The sequence below is a fragment of the Bufo bufo genome, chromosome 3 (assembly GCF_905171765.1).
Source record: "Bufo bufo chromosome 3, aBufBuf1.1, whole genome shotgun sequence".
Classification (NCBI taxonomy): domain Eukaryota; kingdom Metazoa; phylum Chordata; class Amphibia; order Anura; family Bufonidae; genus Bufo; species Bufo bufo.
In genome coordinates, this window is record NC_053391.1 from 469295904 (window position 1) to 469312327 (window position 16424).

At 44.8% G+C, this 16424-nt stretch overlaps 1 protein-coding gene across 1 annotated transcript in view; it reads right to left on the reverse strand.

Moving 5' to 3' along the window:
• MYO16 (myosin XVI) overlaps positions 1 to 16424 on the reverse strand; it is a 441642-nt gene that overhangs the window by 225876 nt on the left and 199342 nt on the right. The window contains exon 20 of the mRNA XM_040422330.1: positions 9165 to 9237. Within this exon, the coding sequence (XP_040278264.1) occupies positions 9165 to 9237 (73 nt within the window). The remainder of the gene's footprint in view (positions 1 to 9164; positions 9238 to 16424) is intronic.

Below are 16424 nucleotides of genomic sequence, written 5' to 3' on the forward strand. Positions count from 1 at the left end.
AGGCAGATGTTTATCAATGGATTAGTCCATCTTAAATTTAGTTTAGGGCACTATTAGCTGGGATTGGTTCAGAGCACTTTTGACCGCACCACAGTGCCTACTTCTGGTGGATTGGATCTAGCACGGCCCCATGGCCTTATGATCCAGCTTGTAGTATAGCACTAGTTGCGGCACTTCTAGTGACCCCATCTATAGCCGCATGTACCACAATCTGCGGCTCCATAGGTCCATATCATCGACCGTACACTGGTTAGATGGTGCTCTAGTATTTTAATATAGGTAGTTCCCTTTCCCTTTTCTTGTGTTGAATCAATAAAATATTAGTTTTAACAGTAATATAGCGTTCCAAACGACAGTGATATAATTTTGATAGGTGGAACGTATACCTCATACCAGTTGTATCAGTGAAATTTAAAATCCAGAAACACCACATCCACAGCCACCCCTCTGTCCAGGCTACTACTTACCTCCTCATAAAAACAAATCAGGTTAGTCTGACCACTTCTGTCCTTGGTAAACCCATGTTGGTTATCACTCATAATACACTGCTTGTCCAAAACAAAAGTCGCCACCTGGATTTAACTAAGCAAATAGTTATGAGCCTCCTATTGGATAATTACTGCATTGGCGATTATCTTTCAGCTGGCAACAAGTTATTTAACCCCAACTGGTGCAATGAGTTGCTTATTATTTCTTAAACAACCATGTTGAAAGACACATCTCGTGGTCGTGGAAAAGATGTTAGTCTGTTTGAGATGGGTCAAATCATTGGCATGCATCAAGCAGAGAAAACATCTAAGGAGATTGCAGAAAACTACTAAAATTGGGTTAAGAACTGTCCAACGCATTATTAATAACTGGAAGGATAGTGAGGACTCATCGTATTTGAGGAAGAAATGTGGCGGGAAAAAAATCCTTAATGATCGTGATCGGCGATCACTTAAACGTTTGGTGAAATCAAATCGAAGAAAAATGACAGTAGAACTCAGGTCTATGTTTAATAGTGAAAGTAAGAGCATTTTCACACGCACAATGTGAAGGGAACTCAAGGGATTGGGACTGGACAGCTGTGTAGCCATAAGAAAACCACTAATCAGTGAGGCAAACCAGAAAAAAGTCTTCAATTTGCTAGGGAGCATAAATATTGGACTCTAGAGCAATGGAAGAAGGTCATGTGGTCTGATGAGTCAAGATTTACCCTGTTCCAGAGTGATGGGCGCATCAGGGTAAGAAGAGAGGCAGATGAAGTGATGCACCCATCATGCCTAGTGCCTACTGTACAAAGCCTGTGGGAGCAGTGCTATGATCTGGGGTTGCTGCAGTTGGCCAGGTCTAGGTTCAGCAACAGTATGTGCTCCAAGAATGAGGTCAGATGACTACCTGAACATACTGAATGACCAGGTTATTCCATCAATAGATTTTTTCTTTCCTGATGGCACGGGCATATTCCAAGATGACAATGCCAGGATTAATCGGGCTCAAATTGTGAAAGAGTGGTTCAAGGAGCATGAGACATCATTTTCACACATGGATTGGCCACCTCAGAGTCCAGACCTTAACCCCATTGAGAATCTTTGGGATGTGCTGGAGAAGGCTTTGTGCAGCAGTCAGACTCTACCATCATCATTGCAAAATCTTGGTAAAAAATTAATTAACACTGGATGGAAATAAATATTGTGACATTGCAGAAGCTTATCGAAACAATGCCACAGCTAATGTGTGCCTTAATCAAAGCTAAAGGCGGGCCAACGAAATATTAAAGTGTGTGACCTTTTTTTTTGGACAGGCAGTATATTATTTACAGTCACATACTCCTGTATATAGTCCCTTAAGAGTCCTTCAAACATTTTTCCCACAACAGAAGTTAAACTAACTGATGTATAATTACCTGTGAAGAACCTTGATCCTTTTTTGAATATGGGCACCATGTTTGCCTTGCGCCAATCATTTGGCACTGTACCAGTACCTAGAGAATCTTTAAAAATTATAAATAGTAGCTGCACCCAGTCTATACCCTGAAATACTGCCCTCAACCCAGGGAAATTAGCCTTTTTGAAATTTAGTGTCTTTGCTCTGCCTGACAGAGTTTGCTTCTTATAGTTTAGGGGGAATATAATTATATTGTGGTCACTATTACCTAGTGTTTCTCGAACAGTAACATCTTCAACAAGCTCTGCATCATTAGAAATTACCATATCCAACAGAGCATTGCCCCTAGGGGGAGCTTCTACAAACTGGCCCATAAAATGGTCCTGCAGCAAGTTGAGGAATCTTCTCCCCTTTGCGGTTGAGGCAGAACCATGACCCCAGTCAATGTCTGGGAAGTTAAAATCTCCCATTATGACCACTGTATCAGCTAGAGCAGCCCGCTCTATTTGGTTATTCAGTTGCATTTCTATCTCCTCTGTGATGTTAGGGGTTCTGTAGATTACACCAAGTATTATTATTTCAGTGTTTATATCCCTTTGAACTTCCACCCATAAGGTTTCCACATCCTCACCATCCTCACCCACAATTGCCTCTTTCACAATTGTCTTCAGATCACTCCTCACATACAGGAACACACCACTACCTTTTCTATTGATCCTATCTTTCCTAAATAGTGTAAAACTCTTAATATTTACAGCCCGGTCATGCGAACAGTCCAACTATGTCTCAGCCACACCAACTACATCTATGTGTTCTTCTAGTACTATAGCCTCCAGCTCCCCCATTTTGCTAGCTAGACTTCTGGCATTTGTGAAAATACATTTTAAATTACTATTACCTGTAAAGTGAATATCCGGGATTTTTGGGTTACCTTGGTTGATGTTTGTATGTAATAGGTTCTTGTTACCAGCAGTTCTATTTTTTATAAGTGTATTGTTATGCCCAGTCTTCTCCCAACTTTCCTCGCTAACCCCAGCCCCACTAAATCTCTACTGTCCCCTTCTATATCCCACTCTATATCTACACTATCTACCCCCTTATTAGTATGATCCCCCACCCTCCCCCCAGACCCTAGTTTAAAAGCTCCTCCAGCCGTCTAACCATTTTTTCCCCCAGGGCAGTTGCACCCTCCCCATTAAGGGGCAGCCCGTCCCTACTGTAGAGCCTGTAACCGACAGTCAGCCCAGTTCTCCATGAACCCAAACCCTTCCTTCCTACACCAACTTCTGAGCCACTTATTTAACTCCCTAAGCTCCTGTTGACTCTCTGGTGACGCTCGTGGCACTGGTAGTATTTCTGAAAACACTACCTTGGAGGTCCTGGACTTGAGCTTCTCTCCTAATTCCCTAAAATCATTTTTAAGGACATTCCATCTCCCCCTGACTTTGTCATTGGTGCCAATGTGTACCATGACTGCCGGGTCTTCCCCAGCAAATCCGATTCTCAATGTGCCAAACCCGAGCACCCGGCAGACAACACACTGTTCGGCATTCACCTTCTCGGCGACAGATGACCCTGTCTGTCCTCCTAATAATAGAGTCCCCTACCACCAGCATCTGTCTAATCTTTGCTGCACTCCTTTTCCCATCCTTCCTGCAGCGGTCATCCTCCTGGTTGCTAGGAGAAACGCCCTGCTGCAGTGTTGCTGGCCCTGGGCTTTCATCCCTAATTTCAGCCAAACCGGCATATTTATTAGGGCGTTCCAGCTCAGGACTAACCTCCCTGGCACTTTTTCCTCCTCCCACCTCCATTTCACTGACCCCAGTCAGTGCCTGCACAGTGAGGTCTAAGCCTCTCTCCAGGTCTGCAATCCCCCTAAGGCTGGGTTCACACGAGCGTGTCCGGATTAGTTCCGGATGCGTCCCGGTGTGTTGCGGCAAACCCGCGCGAGTAGGAATGCAATTGCAGTCAGTTTTGACTGCGATTGCGTTCCGTTGTTCAGTTTTTATCGCGCGTGTGCAATGTGTTTTGCACGCGCGGGATAAAAAACCGACTGTGGTACCCAGACCCGAACTTCTTCACAGAAGTTCAGGTTTGGGTTCGGTGTTGTGTAGATGTTATTATTTTCCCTTATAACATGGTTATAAGGGAAAATAATAGCATTCTGAAAACAGAATGCATAGTAGGTGATCAGTTGAGGGTTAAAAAAAATTAAAAAAATTAACTCACCTTCTCCGTTTGTTCGCGTAAGTCCCGGTCTCTTCTTTACTTCTCAAAAGATGAACTATGGGCTAAAGGACCTTTGATGACGTAAGATCACATGCTCCAATCACATGGTCCATCACCGCGGTGATGGACCATGTGATTGGAGCATGTGATCTTACGTCATCAAAGGTCCTTTAGCCCATAGTTCATCTTTTTAAAGAACTAAAGACCGGGAGAACTACGCGAACAAGAGGACAAGGTGAGTTAATTTTTTTTATTTTTTAACCCTCAATTGACCTTCTACTAAGCATTCTGTATTCAGAATGCTATTATTTTCCCTTATAACCATGTTATAAGGGAAAATAATACAGTGTATAGACAGTCACCTAGCAACCGTGCGTGAAAATCGCACCGCATCCGCACTTGCTTGCGGATGCATGCGATTTTCACGCAACCCCATTCACTTCTATGGGGCCTGCGTTGCGTGAAAAACGCAGAATATAGAGCATGCTGCGATTTTCACGCAACGCATAAGTGATGCGTGAAAATCATCGCTCATCTGAACAGCCCCATTGAAATGAATGGGTCCAGATTCAGTGCGGGTGCAATGCGTTCACCTACCGCATTGCACCCGCGCGGAAATCTCGCCCGTGTGAACGCAGCCTAAGTGTTTCAAACTGCTTATTTTGATCCAAGATCTGGGCTTGCAAATATGCAACATGATTGTTGAGGAATTTCAAATGGGAGTAAACCAGCTTGAACATTTTTAAAGGTTGACAAAGTCCTTTAAATATCAAAGACTTTTTAACGCAACCAGTGTGATGATTAGAGATGAGCGAAGTTTTTAAAAATTCTATTTGGCAACTTCACCGAAATTAGCCAAGGAATTTGATTCCTTATTAATTAATTTGTCACAAATCTCTATAAATAAGGTATACCCAGGCCACACTGCCTTAGGGCCCTTACAGACGAGCGTGAGCAGATTAGGTCTGGATGTGTTGCAGATGCGATCAGTGAAAAATGTGCGATTTCGCAAGCAAGTTCATTCAGTTTAGTATGCGATCGCGTTCAGTTGTTCAGTTTTTATCGCGCGGTGCAATGCGATTTAATGCATTTTGCACGCGCGTGATAAAAAAACTCAAGGTATACAAACAGCATCGCTTAGCAACCATCCGTGAAAAAAGCATCTCATCCGCACTTTCTTGCGGATGCAATGTGATTTTCACGCAGCCCCTATGGGATCAGCGTTGCGTGAAAATCGCAGAATGTAGAACATGCTGCGATTTTCACGCAATGAACAAATGATGCATGAAAACCAATGCTCATGCACACAGACCCATTGAAATGAATGGGTCCGGATTCAGTGCGGGCGCAATGCGTTCGCATCACGCATTGCACCCGCGCAAAATACTCGCTTGTGTGAAAGGGGCCTTAGGGTATGGCCACACAGAGCAGCCATACTACGGGTGGGTTGCGGTGAAGAATCGTGCAGCCAATTAGGCCTTAGCTGCCTTTCATTTAATAATTTCTTAATGGCCATGTGGTACCTTTAATGCACCTTTAAACAGGGGCTGTTGCTGGTATGGGGTTTGGCTGGTTAGGTGGCGGGACAATATGCAAATTATTGTTGTTCTTGTCTTCTCCTGCAGGTTATTTGACAGTAAACACTGAATATTAACTCTGTCCCAACATGTGATGTCATGTCGGGTCTTTAAATATGGCACCCACTCCAGAACGTGGCTAATGTCCCCAACCAGCAGTGATGTCAATCATGAACATTTAACCCAGGCATGGCCAACCTGCAGCTCTCCAGCTGTTGTGAAACTACAACTCCTACCATGCCATGCTGTAGGCTGATAGCTGTAGACTGTCTGGGCACAATGGGAGTTGTAATTTTGCAACAGCTGGAGAGCCTCAGGTTGGCCATCCCTGATTTAACCTCTCAGATGCCGTGGTCAAAACTGACCATAGCATCTTAGCACATGAAATACCGGGAACCTGTGGCAGGGCTCCATAGAAACACAGTAAAATTATCATAGACTCCAATGCTAATGCATTGGAGTTTATGAGAGAAGCAATCCAGTGATTGCTTGTTATAGTTTTTTTTTTAAATTAACAAATATATAAAAATTCTAATCACCTCCACTTTCCCCAAAATGAAAATAAAAAAAAACACCCAAAAAAACACATCATGGGTATTGCCACGTGCAAAGATGCCAGTACTATCAAAATATAAAAATATTTACGGAAAAAGGCAAAACAAAAAGGTGTCAAAATGGCAGATTTGACTTTTTTAGTCGCTTCTCCTCCAACAAAAAAATAAAAGAAAAAGTGATCGAAAAATGGAACACACCCTAGAATGGTATGAATAAAAAGTACAGATTACCTCAAAAAAAAATTAGTCCTCACACACACCTGCACACACAACTAAAAAAAAGTTATAGGGGTCAGAAAATGACAATGAAAAAAAAAAAGATTTTCTTCATTTTTTTTGTTTTTTAGTATCAAAGCGCAAGAAAAACTATACATATGTGATATCACCGGATTCGTACTGACCTGGATAATGAAGAGCACAAGTCAGTTTTATAGCATAGTGAACGCCGTAAAAACAAAAACCGTAAAACTGTGGCAAAATTGTGTTTTTTCCAATTCCACCCCCTTTGGAATTTTTTCCCGCTTCCCACTACATCCTATGAAATACATTCTATGGAATATTAAATGATGGCATTAGAAAGTACAACTTGTCCTGCAAAAAACAAGCCCTCATACAGCTACATGAACGGAAAAATAAAAAAGTTATGGCTCTGGGAAGACAGGGAGCAAAAAATTAAAACGCAGACCCACTTCTCCAACCTCAGCACTCTCCTGCCCTACAGGTGGGAGCCCTTCTTCTGCTATCTGCTTTTCCTCCTTTTCAACATCATCTAATATCAATGAGAATATACTATCAGGAGCATATAGCTCCTCCTTTCTCTGCATCTTGCTGACTTTTCTAGGACATGGAGACTTTTAAGGATGATTTGGAAGAAGTAAAGCTAGCAAACGATGAAGATGGTCATCATTAAGACCTGGCTCCTCTAAGGGGTGCGGACTGGATGGTATTAGTTGACACACTGGCACCGGAATAAGAAGGGCTTCCATCTTATTGGTATTAAATTACATATTTTAGTTTACAGCTGATGTAGGAATAAGTCAATGTGGGAATAAATAAATAAAACTGACACAGAATAAGTCTTCCTGCACTCCCCCTGCAGTCTCCCTGTACTCACTCTCCAATATTCTTCTATTAATAATTTTTAGAGACTAGGCCCCAAACCTAGGGAATAAAGAGGTCACCTCCTAGCATTCCCTGATACTCTCCCTAAGCTGCTAACATGTGAAAATCTCAATGGTAGAAATGCACATGCACAGCAACCTGAGACTGCTGAAACACTGCACCAAACCTTCAGCTTAGGGAACAGGGAAAGAGGCAACCGGCTCCTTCCAAACTGAAGGAGCTAGTGTCTACCTGAGGCCTAGTCAGGACAGACACACCAAGAAAATGGAAAGGACTTAGCTTGAGATGTAACTGGAACAGGAGAACCACCACACAAGCAGAGCACTCCACAGAAGAGCTATCAGCCGCAAGGAAACAAGTGAGAGGCAGAACATATAAAGAGCCACCTGACTGATAATGAGCAGCATCTGCGAAGGGGTGGAAACCTGTCAGCAACAAGGAAGACAAGAGATCTGTCAAATAGACTTCTGAGTCTTCACTCTATTTGAACTTCTAAGATCTCTCCCAGGGCCGGCGGTGACAGGCGGAGACCGTGCAGATGAGGGTTTTATAGGGCTGTAACATCACAGGGCATGGCTATCTGCAGTTTGGCTGGCTGCACGGCATTATGGGTAATCTCACATTTCTGGGCTTCTTACTTTCACTTTGTAACACGTGGAGCCGCCATTTTAGGAAAAACTAATTTGTACACCACGAAGCGCAAGTAAATTTGGATTCATTGTGAATAAAAGTTTTCTTAAACTTTGAACGAATTCTGCTTCAAATGTTTTGCTTCACTCAACACTAGTGACAATGACACACACAGCAATTGTTAACAATGTTGCTATCATTTTTCTTCACATTCACTCAGAAGAAAAATAAAGGCTTTAGGCTACTTTCATACTAGCATTAATATTTTCCGGTATTGAGATCAGTCATCATGTCAATGGGGACAAAACGTAATTGAACAGAACGGAATCCTCCAAAATGCATTCTGTTCCGTCCTCATACCGGAGAGCGAACCTCAGCATGCTGCAGTTTGTTTTCCGTCCTGGGATGCAAAATGACAAAATGGATCCGTCATGACCCACAATGCAAGTCAATGGGAACGGACATGTTTTCTCTGACACAATCTGACACAATAGAAAATGGATCCGTCTTAGGTATGTTAAAGATAATACAACCGGATCCATTCATAACGGATGCAGATGGTTGTATTATCAGTAACAGAAGCGTTTTTGCTGAACCCTGCCGGATCCAGTAAAAATGCTAGTGTGAAAGTGGCCTAAGCCTAATTCTTAAAGACAATCAAAATGGCAATTTGTTAACGGCTGTCTAAAAATACATGGAAGTGACAATTCAGTTACATAGATTTGACAAATTTCTTTGTTTTTGTCTTTTTACTATGTATATACTGTACATCAGACTATATACCATATTCCTGTATAAGAGAATAACATGGACTCTATAAACAAAAACTTGTCATTAAAGAGTATTTCTGTGATTTTGACCTATCCTGAGGATAGCTTATCAATATGAGATCATCGGGGTCGGGGCACCCCCACAATCAGCTTTCTGAAGGGGCTGCAGCACTCTTCCAAGGCCAGTGACGTCACATTCATCTGTCACATGACCTAGTGCAGCTAAGTCCTATTCAAGTGAATAGGGTTGAGCTCACCAGAGTGCATCAAACTCCTCAAACAGCTGATTTGCAGGTGTTGGACGCCCGCCGATCTGATATTGATGACCTATTCTGAGCCTAGGTCATCAATATGGGAATCTCTGAAAACCATTTTAATCAAATAATAACAGAAGAATATTGAAAGAGACCAACCTGTTCATATGAATTCCTCTGAAAGTCTTCAAAGCCAAACATATCCAGAATTCCAATTGTGAGGTGAGGATAGCTAAACATAATGAAATCAAGTTACTGAATTTACAACATAGAAATCCTAACAAGACAACTGTGGTCAAAACACTCAAGGACCTATTATACTGTATTTATAAATTCCATTCTTTAATGATGAAATTATGCAATAAGTCATTGTCTAGCCCCAAAGGTCCACAGAAAAAAAAAAACACATTGGCTTATAAGTGTTACAGGGGTGTAGCTTTAGGGGGGCAGTTATATATGACCCTTTAAGTCTAAGGAGGCACTATAGGCTCCTCTGCCCTATATGAGAACAGTAGTACTATAAATAATATTTGATAGTTGGGGGTTGGTAAAATTACAGACATAGTGGTGAAGTAGGTTTACTTCTTCCACCACTTTTCAGGTCATTTGCCTAGTACCATCATTATCATCTCCATCTGCCTGGCTGCCACATTTCTTGTCCTCATAACTACCTATTCTCATTTTAGGCAACTTTAACATCCCCATTGACAGCCCTATCTCCTCATCTGGCCCCCATCTTCTCTTACCTCCTCACTTAGATTTCACAACTTTCAAACTCTCAGACACATAAAGATGATAACACATTTGCCCTGGTCTTTTTCCAGCTCAGCTCAGCTTCAAACTTTACTAACTTCCCTTTCCCGCTCTTTGACCACAACCTTCACTCCTTCACTGTCAAAAGTCTCTCTCACTCCTACTTATCACTATCTACAGTAATCACTGTCCCCAATCTCCTCCCTCTCCTGTCCAGAACTGGCGGCAAAACACTATAATGACACCCTCAGAAGCAGCCTGGATGAAGTAGCGCATTGTATACTCATAACTAGTGTTGAGCGAACAGTTCGAGCATAGTTCGGGTCCGTACCGAATTTTGGGGTGTTCGTGACACGGACCCGAACCCGAACTTTTTCGTAAAAGTTCGGGTTCGGGTTCGTCGTTCGGCATGTATTTTGGCGCATTTTGAAAGGCTGCAAAGCAGCCAATCAACATGCATCATACTACTTGCCCTAAGATGCCATCGCAGCCATGCCTACTATTGGCAAGGCTGTGATTGGCCAAGTGCAGCATGTGACTCAGCCTCTTTATAAGCTTGTGCGCACGTCGGGACGTGCTCACTCCCGATGTGAATAGAACAGGGATAGACGCAGCTGATGCTAGGGCGAGAATAGGCAGGGATAATTGAATAACTGGAAGCAAATTTCTCTCCTCCACCTGTGATTCATCTGAACAACTGCAGCTGAGCTGCTTTTTTGATAGGGATTGGCTATTTTTAGAGTGGCCAGAGTGATTTTTCCATCCACATGTACCTGGGCTGACCGCCGGCCGCCATTTTGCGACTTGTAGTGCTGCAGCAGAAGCTGCCACAGTGTGCATTCCAAAGCTCCAAACAAGTCAGACATCTACACCTGGGATTCAGACCAATAGCGATTTAGCAGCACAGTCCAAGGCTATTTTTTTTAAAGGTTGTGCAGACCATTTTGTGGCACATGTTACTGGGCTGATAGGCGGCGGCCATCTTGGGACTAGTGCTGCAGCACAATCTCTCCCAACGTCCATTAATCACTTGTAATAGTGGTCTGTGCCATAGAAATCCTACATCAGGGACTTGGGTGTGCTTGTGTCACCCCTACTAATACCAGTCCACCTGTAATCCATACAGTGAAAAGCCATAAAGCATTCCAGTGAGGGAATTTTTTTTTTATTTAAAAAAGGCCAAGTTAGTTTATCTGGCGTTCAATATACTAGATACAGTTAGGCCTGCGTTTCATACATCTGGAATTAGCAAACTAATGTGCTGGGGTTGGGAAAACATATATGTACCCATACTAGAATCTGTCAAAGAAAGCGGTACTCACATATAACAGTCATTCCATCTGTAATCCATACAGTCAAAAGACTGAAAGTATTCCAGTGAGGGGATTTTTTTTATTTAAAAAAGGCCAAGTTAGTTTATCTGGCGTTCAATATACTAGATACAGTTAGGCCTGCGTTTCATACATCTGGAATTAGCAAACTAATGTGCTGGGGTTGGGAAAACATATATGTACCCATACTAGAATCTGTCAAAGAAAGCGGTACTCACATATAACAGTCATTCCATCTGTAATCCATACAGTCAAAAGACTGAAAGTATTCCAGTGAGGGAATTTTTTTTATTTAAAAAAGGCCAAGTTAGTTTATCTGGCGTTCAATATACTAGATACAGTTAGGCCTGCGTTTCATACATCTGGAATTAGGAAACTAATGTGCTGGGGTTGGGAAAACATATATGTACCCATACTAGAATCTGTCAAAGAAAGCGGTACTCACATATAACAGTCATTCCATCTGTAATCCATACAGTCAAAAGACTGAAAGTATTCCAGTGAGGGGATTTTTTTTATTTAAAAAAGGCCAAGTTAGTTTATCTGGCGTTCAATATACTAGATACAGTTAGGCCTGCGTTTCATACATCTGGAATTAGCAAACTAATGTGCTGGGGTTGGGAAAACATATATCTACCCATACTAGAATCTGTCAAAGAAAGCGGTACTCACATATAACAGTCATTCCATCTGTAATCCATACAGTCAAAAGACTGAAAGTATTCCAGTGAGGGGATTTTTTTTATTTAAAAAAGGCCAAGTTAGTTTATCTGGCGTTCAATATACTAGATACAGTTAGGCCTGCGTTTCATACATCTGGAATTAGCAAACTAATGTGCTGGGGTTGGGAAAACATATATGTACCCATACTAGAATCTGTCAAAGAAAGCGGTACTCACATATAACAGTCATTCCATCTGTAATCCATACAGTCAAAAGACTGAAAGTATTCCAGTGAGGGAATTTTTTTTATTTAAAAAAGGCCAAGTTAGTTTATCTGGCGTTCAATATACTAGATACAGTTAGGCCTGCGTTTCATACATCTGGAATTAGCAAACTAATGTGCTGGGGTTGGGAAAACATATATGTACCCATACTAGAATCTGTCAAAGAAAGCGGTACTCACATATAACAGTCATTCCATCTGTAATCCATACAGTCAAAAGACTGAAAGTATTCCAGTGAGGGAATTTTTTTTTTATTTAAAAAAGGCCAAGTTAGTTTATCTGGCGTTCAATATACTAGATACAGTTAGGCCTGCGTTTCATACATCTGGAATTAGCAAACTAATGTGCTGGGGTTGGGAAAACATATATGTACCCATACTAGAATCTGTCAAAGAAAGCGGTACTCACATATAACAGTCATTCCATCTGTAATCCATACAGTCAAAAGACTGAAAGTATTCCAGTGAGGGAATTTTTTTTATTTAAAAAAGGCCAAGTTAGTTTATCTGGCGTTCAATATACTAGATACAGTTAGGCCTGCGTTTCATACATCTGGAATTAGCAAACTAATGTGCTGGGGTTGGGAAAACATATATGTACCCATACTAGAATCTGTCAAAGAAAGCGGTACTCACATATAACAGTCATTCCATCTGTAATCCATACAGTCAAAAGACTGAAAGTATTCCAGTGAGGGAATTTTTTTTTTATTTAAAAAAGGCCAAGTTAGTTTATCTGGCGTTCAATATACTAGATACCGTTAGGCCTGCGTTTCATACATCTGGAATAAGCAAACTAATGTGCTGGGGTTGGGAAAACATATATGTACCCATACTAGAATCTGTCAAAGAAAGCGGTACTCACATATAACAGTCATTCCATCTGTAATCCATACAGTCAAAAGACTGAAAGTATTCCAGTGAGGGGATTTTGCTTATAAAAAATAATATATTTCATTGTGGTGCGAGTTGAATCGCAACAATGAAGAAAAATACTATTAAGGGACGAGGACGCGGTCGTGGTGGTGTCCGTGGAGCCTCTGTTGCTGGTAGAGGACGTGGCCGTTCGGCCCCAGGCGCACACTGTAGGGAACGAACTCCCTCAACTAGCCGGCAGAATGTACCGCAATATCTCGTGGGGCCCAATGCCGCTCTTAGGATGGTAAGGCCTGAGCAGGTACAGGCATTAATCGATTGGGTGGCCGACAGTGCTTCCAGCACGTTCACCACATGGTCTTCCACCCAGTCTTCTGCGGAAAGCGCACAGGTGGCACCTGAAAACCAAGCCCATCAGTCTGTCACATCACCCCCAAGCATATCAGGGAAACGGTCTGAGCCACAAGTTATGCAGCAGTCTCTTCTTCTGTTTGAATACTCTGCTTCCAGGGTTTCCCAGGGGCATCCACCTAGCCCTTCCCCAGTGGAGGAAGACATACCATGCACTGACGCACAACCACTTATGTCTCCAGATGAAGAGGACATGGGAATACCACCACAGCAGAGTCACCGACTCTCTGATGATGACGAAACACAGGTGCCCACTGCCGCGTCTTTTTGCAGTGTGCAGACTGAACAGGAGGAGGTCAGGGAGGGAGACTGGGTGGAAGACGATGCAGAGGACGATGAGGTCTTAGACCCCACATGGACTGAAGGTCGTGGCGATGACTTTCACAGTTCAGAGGAAGAGGTAGTGGTGAGACCGAGACAACAGCGAAGCCAAAGAGGGAGCAGGGGGCCAAAGCAGACGAGCCGCCGCCCCCAGAGTTCGCCTGCTACTGGACATCGCCAACAGGGACCCAGCCCCACAAAGGCAGCTTCAAAGAGTTCCCTGGCATGGCACTTCTTTAAACAATGTCCTACCGACAAGACCCGAGTGACTTGCACGCTCTGCCATCACAGCCTGAGGCGAGGCATTAACGTTCTGAACCTCAGCACAACCTGCATGACCAGGCATCTACATGCAAAGCATGAACTGCAGTGGGGTACACACCTTAAAAACCAGGCACTCGCTGAGGCTCCCCCTGCTCCCTCTACCGCTGCTGCCTCGGCTTCCGCCTCGAGAGGAATGTTGCCACCTGCCGAGCAGCAAACAGAGGATGTGCCACCGACACCACCACCACCGCCACCGTCAACTAGCGTCTCCACTATATCACACAGCAGCGTTCAGCTCTCAATATCTCAAACCTTAGAGAGGAAGCGCAAATTCCCCCCGAGTCACCCTCGAGCCCTTGGCCTGAACGCCAGCATTTCTAAACTGCTGGCCTTTGAAATGCTGTCATTCCGGCTGGTGGACACAGACAGCTTCAAACAGCTGATGGCCATGGCTGTCCCGCAGTATGTGGTTCCCAGCCGCCACTACTTCTCCAAGACAGCCGTGCCTTCCCTGCACATGCAAGTGTCCGATAAAATCAAGTGTGCACTGCGCAACGCCATTTGTGGCAAGGTCCACCTAACCACAGATACGTGGACCAGTAAGCACGGCCAGGGACGCTATATCTCACAAACTGCACACTGGATGAATGTAGTGGCGGCTGGGCCCCCGGCGGACAGTTCCTTGGCGCACGTCCTTCCGCCCCCTAGGATCGCAGGGCATCATTCTCTGCCTCCTGTAGCCTCCTCCTCCTACTCGGCTTCCTCCTCCACTGCTTCCACCAGCTCATCCGGTCAGCCACACACCTTCACCACCAACTTCAGCACAGCCCGGGGTAAACGTCAGCAGGCCATTCTGAAACTCATATGTTTGGGACAGGCCCCACAGCGCAAAGGAGTTGTGGCGGGGTATTGAACAACAGACCGACGAGTGGTTTCTGCCGGTGGGCCTCAAGCCAGGCCTGGTGGTATGCGATAATGGGCGAAATCTCGTGGCAGCTCTGGGACTAGCCGGTTTGACGCACATCCCTTGCCTGGCGCATGTGCTGAACTTGGTGGTGCAGAGGTTCATTCACCACTACCCCAACATGTCAGAGCTGCTGCATAAAGTGCGGGCCGTCTGTGCGCGCTTCCGCCGTTCACATCCTGCCGCTGCTCGCCTGTCTGCGCTACAGCGGAACTTCGGCCTTCCCGCTCACCGCCTCATATGCAACGTGCCCACCCGGTGGAACTCCACCTTGCACATGCTGGAGAGACTGTGCGAGCAGCAGCAGGCCATAGTGGAGTTTCAGCTGCAGCACGCTCGCGTCAGTCGTACTGCCGAACAGCACCACTTCACCACCAATGATTGGGCCTCCATGCGAGACCTGTGTGCCCTGCTGCGCTGTTTCGAGTACTCCACCAACATGGCCAGTGGCGATGACACTGTTATCAGCGTTACAATACCACTTCTATGTCTCCTTGAGAAAACACTTAGGGCAATGATGTTAGAGGAGGTGGCCCAGGTGGAGGAGGAGGAGGAGGATGAGGGCTCGTTTCTAACACTTTCGGGCCAGTCTGTTCGAAGTGGCTCAGAGGGAGGTTTGTTTAAGCAGCAGAGGACAGGTTCACAAGTCGCCAGCCAAGGCACTGTACTGGAGGACGAGGAGGATGAGGAGGAGGAGGTGGAGGGGGACGAGGATGACGCAAGTTCACAGCGGGGTGGCAGCCCAGGCCCATCACTGGTGCGTGGCTGGGGGGATACGGTGGACGATGACGATACGCCTCCCACAGAGGACAGCTTGTCCTTACCCATGGGTAGCCTGGCCCACATGAGCGAATATATGCTCCAATGCCTGCGCAACGACAGCAGAGTTGCCCACGTTTTAACGTGTGCAGACTACTGGGTGGCCACCCTGCTGGATCCCCGGTATAAAGACAATGTGCCCACTTTAATTCCTGAACTGGAGCGCGACCGTAAGATGCGCGAGTACAAGCGCACGCTGATAGAGGCGCTCTTGAGAGCATTCCCACATGTCACAGGGGAACAGGTGGAAGGTGAAGGCAGAGGAGTGGCAAGAGGTCGCCAACGCAGCTGTGTCACGGCCAGCTCATCTGAGGGCAGGGTTAGCATGGCAGAAATGTGGAAAAGTTTTGTCTCCACGCCACAGCTATCTGCACCGACACCTGATACGGAACGTGTTAGCAGGAGGCAGCATTTCACTAACATGGTTGAACAGTATGTCTGCACACCCCTCCACATCCTGACGGATGGTTCGGCCCCATTCAACTACTGGGTTTCGAAATTGTCCACGTGGCCAGAGTTAGCATGTTATGCCTTGGAGGTGCTTTCCTGCCCGGCGGCCAGCGTTTTATCTGAACGCGTATTCAGCACGGCAGGGGGCGTCATTACTGACAAGCGCAGCCGCCTGTCCACAGCCAACGTGGACAAGCTGACCTTCATAAAGATGAACCAGGCATGGATCCCACAGGACCTGTCCCTCCCTTGTGCAGAGTAGTCCTTATTAACTGCCTAAAACA